General features: G+C 39.2%; 1 protein-coding gene across 1 annotated transcript in view; it reads right to left on the bottom strand.

Moving 5' to 3' along the window:
• Positions 1-8,732, bottom strand: part of LOC143029794 (peroxisomal trans-2-enoyl-CoA reductase-like) — a 32,566-nt gene extending 23,834 nt beyond the window's left edge. Inside the window, exons 1-2 of the mRNA XM_076192791.1 lie at positions 8,649-8,732; positions 1,592-1,696 (exon numbers count right to left, since the gene is read on the bottom strand). Coding sequence (XP_076048906.1) covers positions 1,592-1,694 — 103 coding nt within the window. The 5' untranslated portion in view covers positions 1,695-1,696; positions 8,649-8,732. The remainder of the gene's footprint in view (positions 1-1,591; positions 1,697-8,648) is intronic.
• Positions 8,733-13,348: the final 4,616 nt, after the last annotated feature.

The following is a 13,348-nucleotide window of genomic DNA, read 5'->3' as shown; positions in this document are numbered from 1 at the left end:
TCCCTTGTAAGGTATGTATGTATGTACCTTGTAAGGTATGTATGTATGTACATGTACTGAGTTACATACTGAAACCTCATTTACTATATAAACAAAATAGGCTTGGTTTATTGCAAGCTAGAAAACAATACACAGCACACTTAATGATGATTATTTGGTTTAATGTTGTGAACTCCCCCTATTAGGAGGCTAGGGTGGTGCCCCTCACAGAGTCCTTTGTAACTAATTATGCCCCTGGTCCAACACACTGGTGGCAAGTTTCAAATTTCTATCACCTCAACCTCCACTGTAAGTAGCAACGCTCTAACCTGCTCGACCAAGTTAAAAAAAAAAGTCAGAGTAAAGTAGGTGCATACACTGGCAGATCCTGAAGCCCCCCTAAATTTTTTGCCATACTTGTATTCTACTTTTCAGGAAGAGCCATGTATGTGTGTGTGTATAATTTTTCTTACCATTGCAATCTAATTTATTGACCATTTCCTCAATATACCTTTGAAAATAGCTTCAAAATGCTTCTAAAATTATTCACATTTCAAATCTCCAGCTGATTCGGGTTGCTTTGCTTGCTTTCCACTCATTCATACATAGTTCAGCCTCCCCCCCCCCCAAAAAAAAAAAAAAAAAAAAAAAAAATCTGGATCTGCCACTGGATGCATAATCATAATCACAGGGGTTTATCAATCTGTTGCCCCGGTTCTCTTTTTCAGGCAACATCTGGCTCCAGAAAAACAGAAATTACGCTGGTCTCTGTTCTGCGTCTACAATGGGTAATGTAAAAATATGTATTCTGTGTCTTCTGTAGTTCTTGTACCTGGGACATGGAAACTGTTTCCAGGCAAATTCTGTATTCAATATACTGAGCAGTGACTTAATCAGGGGTGGGCTTGTGTGTCTTGGAGTCAACTGCAGCTGCCTTAACCTCTTTAGCACAGAATACTGTGGGTTTGTTTTTATGTCACAGGGTGGTAGAGGGGAGAGAATGGATGCAGTTATAAGTTTTTAGCTTTCCTTGTGTGACAAAGTGGAGGAAAGATACAGTCATTCAAACTGAAGGAAAGAAATTTTGGGACTTGTCTGGACATCAAGTGCTAGCCCCTTAGGCCTGCATTTCCAGATGGAGGTACTGATGGACTGCATTTTACTCCCAATACCAAGTGTTTCTATCCTTCAGGATACTGTAATGCTAATAAGATGAAGTCATGCAGGTTGTTAAGGTAGAGATTTAAGGAGGGCAGCAGAAAGGCAGGCAAGGATGAGTGGTGGGGGCCTTTTGGACTTCAAGAAAGAAATGACAAATGAAAGATGGGTGGACTGTTGCACTGAGAATGGCAAATGATAGCAAACATTTTCTTTAGACATCATCCATGATGTTGGTGCACAAGAAGCTCAGAAAGACAATACAAGAACAAAATTAACTATGTGACCAGACACAAAAAAATTAGAAATGTAGCCACTCAATGCAAGTCATATCCTCATGTAGATTGTGCAGGTGGATGTGATCATGTACCAACAGTGACAGAATTAAAAGTAAAGTTAAAGGAAGAAAAAGCAAAAAGAGATTGCAATTTTCCAAAGAAAAAAAATTACTTACCCAAAGTGACTAGTTCTTCTGTTATAGCTTTCCCGATTCCTGTGCCACCTCCTGTAACAAGGGCAACCTTGCCCTTGAACAGTCCATGCCTAAACACTGACATAGCTGGAATAAAAAAAGATCATAAGTTCCCATTTCTCTTCAGTCTTTTCAGGAATGCCATGCAATGTTTTCTAAATATTTCTACTACATTAATTTTTTAATTCAACCTTAGAAGCAAAATATTCAAATACAGTGCTCGACATAGAATTGGTTTGCCCAGCTGAAAAACAGAAAACATGCCAACACTGTCAAATATATATCAATTAAAAATAGTAAATATAATATCTTTGGTTATTTCACTCGCCATTAATATCTAATGGGACACCCTTTCCTCTTGATAATCCCCTGCAAGCATTTTGGGACAGAAAGGGCAAGCTTATAAAGTATATCCTGTAGTATCCTTGCCAAAGCTTCCCAGATCTCCTTCTCCCGTTTGAGTACAGCAGAGACATCTTTCCCCTGTAAATCACATTTCACTATCTCCCACAAGTTTTCAATTGGATTTATGTTTGGGCTATTACCAGGCCAGTCTCTGGTATACTCATTTGTACAATCATCCAACCATTTGTTCACTAATTTGGCCTTGTGTGTGGGGCCCCATCTTGCTGAAAGATGGCTGCCAGCATATCAAATGTATTAAGAAGATGGTCACACAACAGCTCTAAATATAGATACTGGTTCACTTTTAGGTATTTGGGGAGCACTTGAAGTTTTGTGGTGCCATACCCAGTAAATACACCCCATACCATAAGCAGGTCTGAGTGTTTTACAGTAGCCTGGATGAAACGTGGGTTAAGAGGGTCACCACCAGGCAGCTGATGCATATTTCCACCTCTACTGTCAGACACTGTAAAGGTGGATTCATTACTCTCTAGCACACTCATCCACTTGTCACTATCCAAACTGCTATATTTAAGGGGTAAAAATGACTATTGTGCCTCTGTGTACAGGTGAGAAGAGGCTTCTTGATGGGTCAGGGATTCAGTTCAGGCTGACATCTCACCAAACAGTCCAGGGATCCTTTCCTTGCATTCAACTCACAGATTAGACTCAACCTGATGTTTTACAATTGTCTGGGCTCTTTTACTGGTCTTCAGTGCTTTCCGAGCCTCTTTTTCTTAGTGGGAGTAGAGAGGCCACCCTCCTGGTGAAACTTGGCAATCCAGCATCTAACATTTCATGAACACATGCCAACCTGTTGAGCTATTTCCTTCATTGTACAACTGGATTTCTTTAGGGCTACAATCTGGGCCATGGTTTCCTGTAATAAATCCTTACTAGAACCCATATTTCCAATACGGGAGGGTTAGAAGAGGCAGCGTTGGGGATTGAGAGATGGGGACACATGGGACATTCACAGCACAAATCCTACACCCATAGTGGTAAGACAACAGTTGAGGATACTGGTTTCTGGCAGGATGATTAGCTCCACCCACAATACTGAGATAGTAGTCAGCACATTTAAATGGCAGAAAAATTCACTCACCTTAAGGGTGTTTCCATTTTCAATATTGTATAAGTCCACTATGGTCCTGGTGGACCAATCCTATGTTGAGAACTGTATAATCATCAGATGCAATGAACAAGGTCTTCCAAAGATAAATTCTTTTCATCCTTGATTAAGGACAGAATATATACAAAAGTAGTTCCAAAAGTAATGTTTTCTATTTCTTTTTTATTCTGCAACAAGGGATCCAATGGGATTATTTATGGCATTGTAATGATGACTGAACCTACTCATAACCTGACATGTTCATCTCTGTTGCAGATATTGACAGTGTGACAATCTAATAAATTAATCCCTGTCATAGATGTGTGTCAGAAGCAGAGATCCATCATGGAATTCCTCCACACAAAAGTGGAACCAATTGACATTGACCTTCACTTGGTTGAGTGTTTACACTGCTGAGGCAGTTGATGACAATGCTGTTAGGAGATGGGTTCATCGATTCTAGAGTGGCAACAGAGATGTGAATCACAAGCAGCAGTCTGAACATAAGAATAAAGGAGACTGCAAGAGACCATAAGGCCTACACTAGGCAGCTCCATATCCATCACCACCTGTCTGGACAGCCATGCACAGGCCCTTGCTCATTGCTGGCAAAAGTGCATTGAGAATGGGGGTGATTATGTGGAGAAATAAATTCTGGAGCAAAAATGTCCACCTGTTTTAATGGTGCCACTCCCATCTTCATAACTCTTCAAATCTTTGAGTTACAAATAGAAAATAGGAAGCATTACTTTTGGAACTACCCTTGTACATCAAAAATTGAGGACTGGAATGTGTGAACAGTTTCACCAGATCTTTTTATTGGTGAACATTACTTAAAAACAAACTATACAGTGTCCAATCAGCGCTGTTTTTTATTTTAATTTTTTAACAAAACTATAATTTTGAAAATCATAGTAAAAATTTAGCAATACCTATCATAACCTAATCAATGTTGTGATTATCACCATAATGAAAAAGATGATGTTCTTAATGCCTCAGTGGTTTTAAACCTTTTTCACTCCATTCTCCCTTCATGAATTCTCAACATTCTTAAGGCTCCCCTCCATTTTTCTCCTAAATCCCACCCTGCCAAAAAAGGTAAGAAAAATTAATAACAAAATGTTGATGAAGAGAAACTCTATGCTTTATTACAAAGTTAGTCATAATTATCTTGTTTTTCTTCTGCCAGGACAATGATGGATTTTTTCTTTTTTCTTTTTACATTCCTCACGTAATTTATAACAGCAGGCCACAATTCCTCTAAATTCTTATCATGGCTCCCTTGGGTGCCATAGCCCTCAGGTAGGTATTGATTGCATAAGTTCTATGCATTCAATATTTTACTGATAACATTAAACTAGGGTAGCATGACCAGTGGCCCACTCAGCTCCCCACATACCCAGTCACAGGAGCTGTGGCCCTACCATGTGCTGCAGCTCTAACAGTTGCTGTGGCTCTACCAGATCAGTCTTGCAACATGCATTATTCTTTCATGATAGGAGACTAATTTCTACTCCAAAAAGAATGCTGATCACTTTTAATTTCTACTAAATATGCCTTCATTCTCCATCAAACAACACATTCATACAAAAATACATTTCTATCCAGATCACAAGATAACTACTTTAAGAATGACCACCAAATACCCTACATCTACAACCTTTCCCCATCCCCAAGATATTAACCACAGAGAAAAATCTCTGAAGAAAACCAAGACTTTGGTCAGCTCATCATCCAGCACTAAAATGATACCAAGACAAAATGGGCCTGGCCACAGAACATACTGATCCAGATGCAATCACACAGAAGATGCCAAATACTTCATCTTATACTCATCCACCATAGCCATACCCAGAAGGTGCTGAGGAGCCTATGCTGGAAAGCATATAGCTGCAGTCAAAGCTCTCACCTTTGCACTATGCACTTTGACTGTTAGAGGAGGTAGTAATCACTCCTGGGAGTTGCAGAGGATAACACACTATTTCTTCAGTGATTTATGGGCCAATCCAGCGGCTGCAGTCAATTACCTGGGTCCCATGGATCTCCAGGGCAAGAGAGATCTGAGACAACAAATTAGTCATTTGATTAAATCTCTCTTGTAACACATCTATCAATCCACCCTTTAACTGCAATGTTATCTTTAAGGAAAGAAGTACTGGTTATTGATGGCAAACCACTAAAAACTAATACCTAACCTTTTTCTACCAATAAATAAATCTAGGTGGCAAAATACCCTTTGGCATCTTTTTGATAAACATTAGGTATGACTAAATTCTAAAGATGTAAACAAAAAATGTCATCAATGTATATTCATATACTGATTAACATTTGCTCTATAGCTGCTATTGATCAAAGCCCTCAGAAACTCAGTCTTGGTTTATCCCAATGTAATCTAAACTAGACTAAGTTAGAAATTGCTACTGCATATACTACAATGGACCAAATTTGAAACTGATGAGGGATAGCAAAGGCCACACAAATAGAACTGATTAAAGGTACAGCAGCTGTACTGCAAACTTTTGTGGCTAGAAGTATGGCACACTTCTGTGCATGATCAAACTTCTGCAGCTCTGCCCACCTCAAATTAGAAATTTGAAATGGCTGCAGCTAATGAGCCACTCCAGGTGAAATTTGAAGTTAATTCCAAATTTATTTTATTTGAAGAATATCAAAATGCAGTTCAAACTTACGAACAAGAATATCATTGTATTCTATAAGTTAGGTTAGGGTAGGGTAATAGGTTTGGCTAGATTGGGGAGGTTAGGTTAGGTTACATTAATTCTTTATTGTAATAGCAAATACAGCACAATTGATACAATGTTGTATTCATTATTGTGATTGGCTATGAATATGGCAGTGACACTGTATTTGCGCAGGCTCAGAACACTGCCATACTCTTAGTTATGAAAATTAGGATTATAGCTGCTGTAAATACATCCTGTGCACATATAAACGGGTGTAGGACAGTTGCTCACCGGATAGTTGCTCACCGGATAATTGCTCACCGGACAATCGCTCACCGGAGAAGTGACAAATAGGACACTTGCTCACCAAAGATTTTTTTTTACTTTTCTTGAACTTGATAACAAACAATATACAGGATTTTTTAGTTATATTTAGGTTTATTACAGCAATAATACACAAACAATATCCATAGACAGACTGATGCTTAGCCGAAAGAAGAGCATACACGCATGAAACAGCACTGGATCCCAGTGGTGCACGGATAACATACACCTGGCGGTAAATATATATTGATGGGAGAAATTTGTATTGAATTTTATAATTATCAAAAACTAAAATATGAAAGTTTGGATATTGTTTGTGTATTATTGCTGTAATAAACCTAAATATAACAAAAAAAAAATCCTGTACAGGTAAACGTCGACTTACGATGGCCGCGACTTACGATTGTTCGACTTTACGATGACGACGACGACGACGACGATATGATAATTTAACCCCTTCAATACGGTGCCGCACACGTAGGCGTCATGAGGAGCAAGTGGATTCGCGACGCTGCCATATCGGCGTCTTGATCATATTTATTGTAGTCGCCCCTGTGTTTTTACATTCTCTCAAATGTGACCTAAATCCCATTCTCTGTGGTTTTCAAAATTCGCGGGTGAAAGAGAACGATCGATATAAGCGTTGACTATATTTTATGATGCGAGTATTATTACGTCACGTCGTACGGCTGGCATTGGCTGCTGCCCGCGAGATTTAAGTACCGTACTGAAAATACATATTATAGTGTTTGAATATGGTAAAAAGGATAAAAATAATTAAATAAACTACTGTACATGTTTAATAGGCTATATTCAGTATCTCTCGTGGTTAATATACAGGTAGGCTAGGTACAGTGACCACGGAACAGAGTGGGGCTCGACTTACGATGAGATCGTCTTACGATGGCTCTATCGAAACCTAATGCCATCGTAAGTCGACGTTTACCTGTATATTGTTTGTTATCAAGTTCAAGAAAAGTAAAAAAAAATCTTTGGTGAGCAAGTGTCCTATTTGTCACTTCTCCGGTGAGCGATTGTCCGGTGAGCAATTATCCGGTGAGCAACTATCCGGTGAGCAATTATCCAGTGAGCAACTGTCCGTACCCGCATATAAACAGTATCCAACCCTACATCACAGTTTGCAGAGAGATCATGAACACGATGAATGTAAGAGACATGGAAGTAATGCCGAGTCTAGATGGTAAGTTTACCACACACATTGACAACATTGTTAACAGTGCCAGAAATATTAAATCAAGATGGATACTAAGAACATTTACATCAAGAAGCAATGACTGCATGATCACACTGGAAGATCCTGGTGCTACCTAAACTTAAATACTGCTGCCAACTGTGGAGCCTAGACAAAGAACTTTCACCAACAAGATTTTGTGCGTAACAAGCACGAATTACTGGGACAGACTTAAGCACCTCAAACTCTATTCACTCAAAAGGTGCAGAGAATGGTATCAGATCATTTACACATGGAAAATACTGGAGGGTCACATCCCCAATATTGGAGTGACACTCACCTCAGAAAGTACTAGAGGGAGATCCATGTTGGAGGAATCACCAGCAGCAACAGGAGTACCATATAACTCTCAGCAAACTCTTTCATCAGAGTGGCCCCAAAGCTCTTCAATACAACCCAATTAACTGAAGAACACCACATCCTGTACACTCAAAGTATTCAAAAGATGGCTGGATGCCATCCTACATGAAATTGAAGACACACATCCCACACCATCCTATAGTAATTCGTGGCTCCATTAAAACAAGCTAGCAACACGGCCAGGGAGGATACAGTGACAGTTCCTGTACCTGAGGTGTATTCACCATGATCTTTGCAAGATATTGGTTCTATTCTGTAATCAAGCAAACACAATTTTCACTTCTTTTTTGCACTTGAAAACTCTTAACTTTTTTATGGAATGGTTACGTGAGATTAGGTTATATTAGCTTGGGAGCTATTGGACAACATGTTTAATCCATGATTATGGAATTTTACCTAATTTTGTATCTACCTGGGCTCTGGGAATCAATATGGGATACCGATACCAGAAGCATCCCCCCCCATCATGTCTTAGCAATAGCTAGACCTGTTCTAAGATTGGCAATTAAACCAATCTCCTTAAACAAGTCTATCGAGTTCATAGTACGTTTATATTTACCATGGAGTGCACAGATACTATGTGGTTACATCAAGAAGGCATTCCCCCCCTATCATGTCCTAGTAATAGAAATGCTCCAAAACTGGCAATTAAACCAACATCCTTAAATAGGTCTAACAAGTTTATAGTACATTTATATTTATTTGCCATGGAGTGCTGATTATTATAATGATTTGGTTACTAATAAATATATTATAATTATATTAGCACCCACACAATACAGATAAATTTATTCTATTCTCGTTATGGTATGATAAAATTGGGTCATACTGTTGCCAGATCTTATTGCAAACAATATACCATAATTCAGAATTTGTTTAATGAATATGAAAAAATAATTTTACTTAGTAGGAATGCAACTGCGTCTGCGTCGAACAAACTGAAACTAAGAGATACAGAGGCTTATCTCGTATCACAGGGAATGAATTGTACATGTCATATCATAGCGTTGTTACCATCCATAACTTCATTCTAATCTAACTTTATTTCACATTAAATGCAAACGTTATATATTATTCAAATTCCGAGTCTGGTTGATCGAAATTGTCGACTCACAAACCTGTTCCCGACGGTTTTTAAGAGGGCAACCCGAATCAGCTGATTTTTTGTTTACGTGTTTACAGCTCAGCCAGCAATAATGAAAATTTCCAATCGATCTTCACAACAGAAAGCAATTTTTGGAGGAAAGTGGGAGGAGCAAAAATTCAAATTTAGAAGATATAAATGTAGAAGTGAGGGAAACACTCAATCTTTTGGGATCATTAGATGGGATCTCAAATTGGATATTAGAATGTGGGGAACAACTAGCGGAAAAAATTCACAGCTCGTTAGAAGAAGGCCGTTGATTGGAAACGGGCAAATGTGGTACCAGTTCACAAATGTGGGATTAAGGAGACATCATTCAGTTATAAGCCAGTATCACTGACCAGCACAATAGTGAAATCATGTGAAAGATCGATGGATCAAATAGATGACTATTCTGAGAGACAGTGACTTCAGATCTGGAAGGTCGTGTGTCGAACCTTTTAACCTTTCATTCGAGAGTAATTGATGTGTTGCAAGAGGGGAGTGGGTGGACTATGTGTACCTCAACCTAGAGAAAGTATTTGATAAAGTACCTTACAGTCTATTTATGTGGAAATTAGAGCACGGTAGAAGGGTGAGAGGCAAACTACGCGAATGGATGATTTTTTTTTTGAGAGAAGATACATGAGGAGAGTAGTAGAGGATAAGATGTCAAGAAGGAGAGCAGTAACGAGCGGAATTCCAAAAGGAATATGCGCCAATGGTATGTTCCCCACATGAAGGACGCTGTACATAACTTGCAATGACCCACCCTGACAGTCCCTAGACACCAACACAATATTCCTTTGCTATGTGACTTATAAGCCCGTCCGGAGGACGTAGTCTGCCTGGATAACAAGGGTCTCATATTGACCAGGGACATTGGTATCTGATTTAGTGGCACCTTCCTGTTCCCTCTTTTGAATATTTGTACCACATATGTAAGTTTCCATTTTTAATAGTAACTGCTATCAACTCATGTACTTGACCCAGTAATTATTCTCTATATTCCTCCAATGTTGGATTTGAAATCCCACCAGGCAGTTTTTTTTTCACCCTTGTCCCACTCATACTCTTCGTCCATGTTGAATGCTGACTGAAATGTTTCATTCATTATTTCAGTTTGCATTCTTGCATCTTCGTATACTACTCTTTCAACTTTGAACTGATATCGCTTTCCTGTTGTAGGTTGTCATTTGAGAGAGAGAGAGAGAGACTTCTCTACCAGTCATGTTCGGAACGTACTTTTCCACATCTATGCTGTAGAATTTAATTATTTTTCCATTTTTTGTTTCATTAAATACCTTCCAATCTGTTTCTTATTGTATTTAGTTTCACAAAATTTGTCTTTGCAAATTTGCATCCTCCTTTTCTGCATATTTTCTCACTTGTTTCTTCGTTTCCTACTTTCAGCACAAATTCAAGAACTACGCGATCACTATTACCCATTGGTTACCGGTAATTCAGTGTGTGTGCGCGTGTGATGCAACACCATGATCTTGACCTTATCGGGTGAAAGCTTAGAATACATATATTGTCCGATTTATGACTAATGCTTTGATCTGACACTCACACAAACACATACATACACAAATACTATTTGGACATCGCTCTATCATGTCGCAGATTTAGGAGCGGTATTTCTTCAGTGATCTGTAAGAACTTTTGAAGTCATTCATATTGAAAAGGCCCTCGATGCTTTTAATGATTCCAGTGACATTCCTCTCCTTCCCCGTCATTGCAAGAGCTCTAGTACGTCGTTTCCGACGCCAAACACTTCAAATCGACCGTAGATTTCAACCGCATACACCTGGACACACGTATCATTCCTGAGCTTCTGAATATAAAATCCTGGTTAATTACATATCGAGATTTTTATGGACTTGTTATGGACCAAAAGGTCTGTCGGTATGCTCCGCCTTTGTAATCCTTTGAGCGTTGTGACCACAAATCTATGATCGGTCTCAAGGAACTTTGTCACAACAATTGCATTGCCATACCAAGTCCATCAGCGTGGCTCTCGCCATGTACTATCAGTCCTCAGCATTATGGACTTATCAAAATTCAGACCAGAATTGTTGGTCTTCCTGGTTCCAGATCCATGGAAACCAACACATGTTTCATGGCCAACTCTTTCGGTGTCAGTAACCGCATTAAAAATGGTTAATACAATAAGTGGGCGATTTCAAGCTTGGCATATACATCTTTTTGAATTCATATGCCTACCGTAATTAGGAGCATATTCTGGAAGAAGTCATCCTAAGATGTACTTCCACCTCACCAGTATCACACGCTCACCTTATCGGCAAGCCGTAGTTATAACAACCCAACCCAACCTACCCCGCTCAATCCCAGTATTATAAAGGGAGTTTATAATTTCATTGGCGGAAAATTTATCGGATTTCTTTTTCAAATTTCATGATTTCATCTTTTGTCACTATTTGTTTCGAAATGATGCAAAAAATGCAACGAATGTATTGAATATTCAAGATGATCAGTTAAGAAATTTTCAAATAAAATGAGTGAAAATATTTTATATATTTTTCGCTGACTAATTATTCTAAAATGTATTGCATATTTCATATGATCTTGTCACTGCAGCTAAAGCTTTAAATGTGTAAAAAAAATACATTTATTTTGGAAATGTGTGAACACACAAAAAGACGTAGGTAGTCATAATGGAACAAATTTTATTTTCTAAAGTGATTCAAAATTTAACTTCTTAATCTTCACTAATATTATTATAATCTCAATACTATAAAGGGCGTCATCTTCTCGAAGTCAACAAATGATATATAATCAGCGTAGGACTTCATAATGCTCTTTTCATGTTTATATACTGTACGGACAATATTCAGGTACTGTTATTTATCGTGATATTGTGATGACAGTATGTGTGATGATTGTCAATAGCATGGTGAAACCTGACTGGTATTTCTTAACGTCTAAAAATCGCCTTTACCATATCAATGCCCCTTCGACATAATTTTGTCCCTAAGTAAAAAAGTGCGACAAAACTCAGTACACTGATATTCACGTTACTGATGAATTCATCACTATTACAGTCAAACTATCTTATATGATTGCATGTGGAACCGTACAGGATAATGGAGGAGATATGTTCGTTTCGATCATCTCATCCGGCACAGTATCCATGTGAACTTAGTAAACTTTGTAATCCTTTGCTGCAGACAGGACTACACAACCCCAGGTTATTCGAATAAACATTGACCATTATGCATCTCCCGACGGTACGCAAAATAGCATCTTTCAGAAGATGAAATATGCTAATATCATCACCCTCTATTAGAAGAAGGGAGATAGGGCTAACTGTGGCAATAGCATGGGCATATCACTCCTAGCGGTGGCCGGTAAAATTGTTGCTAAGATCATGCTTTCTCGGCTTACGGATAAAAATAACCGAAACAAACCTCCCACAGAGCCAATGTGGCTTCCGCAAATATCGTAGCACCACAGACATGGTGTTCTGCTTGCGCCAGCTGCAAGAGAAAGCCAGGGAACGAAAGAAAGATCTTTTTATTGCCTTCATCGATCTTACGAAGGCTTTCGACACAGTAAACCGCCCCCTTTTATGGTTACTTCTCGAAAAGATGGGAGTCCCTCCCAATTTTCTCTCTGTGCTCAAAGGCCTGCATGAAGGGATGCAAGCACGGGTTCAAGTATGCGGCACTCTCAGAACAGTTTGAAGTAAAGGTTGGAGTTAAGCAGGGCTGTGTCCTTGCACCCACTCTTTTTACTTGCCTTAATAAAGCTCACTCATGCAGCCCTGGGAAGAGATGCTGGCATAAGTATTCAACACCGGTTAGATGGCAGCCTGTTTAACACCCGACGCCTGCACGCCAGAACTAAAATCTCTTCCACGCAGGTAATAGAACTGCAGTATGCTGATGACTGTGCCATTGTTGCGCATGACGCCGAAGATCTGCATAATATTCTTGATGTCTTTTCCTCCATTTATACTGCCATGGGTCTCAGAGTCAATACCTTAAAAACAGAAATAATTGTTCAAACTATACATCCACCTGAGACTCCTCACCCTTTTCTCGTCAATGGAGAACTCGTTAAAAAAGTAGAACATTTCACGTACCTCGGCAGCGTCGTCCACTCAGACTGCTCGGTGGACCTGGATATCCAAAGAAGAATCAATCTTGCCTCCACTGCCTTTGGCAGCGGCGGCACCAGGAATTTTTAGCTGGGAGGCTAATAGTAATATGATAATACACATATATTATCCTCATTTCAGAAGGGGAGGGGGTTAATGGTTGGGCTAGCACTGATGGCTGACAAATCTTTAGCCCTGGCAATTAAAAATTCCACTTAATAAAATTATTTCAATGAGTGTTTTAAATTTTCAATTGGCTCATTTCAGTTGGGGGGCTAATGGGGGGCTGGCCATTTTTTGGGGGACTAAAGCCCCCCCAAGCCCCCCCCCCCTGGCGCCGCCACTGGCCTTTGGCCG

Source organism: Oratosquilla oratoria, chromosome 11 (genome assembly GCF_046742065.1).
Source record: "Oratosquilla oratoria isolate Oo_2021 chromosome 11, ASM4674206v1, whole genome shotgun sequence".
Classification (NCBI taxonomy): Eukaryota; Metazoa; Arthropoda; class Malacostraca; order Stomatopoda; family Squillidae; genus Oratosquilla; species Oratosquilla oratoria.
Note: the sequence above shows the minus strand (reverse complement) of the source record. Positions and strands in the feature narration are given on the sequence as shown.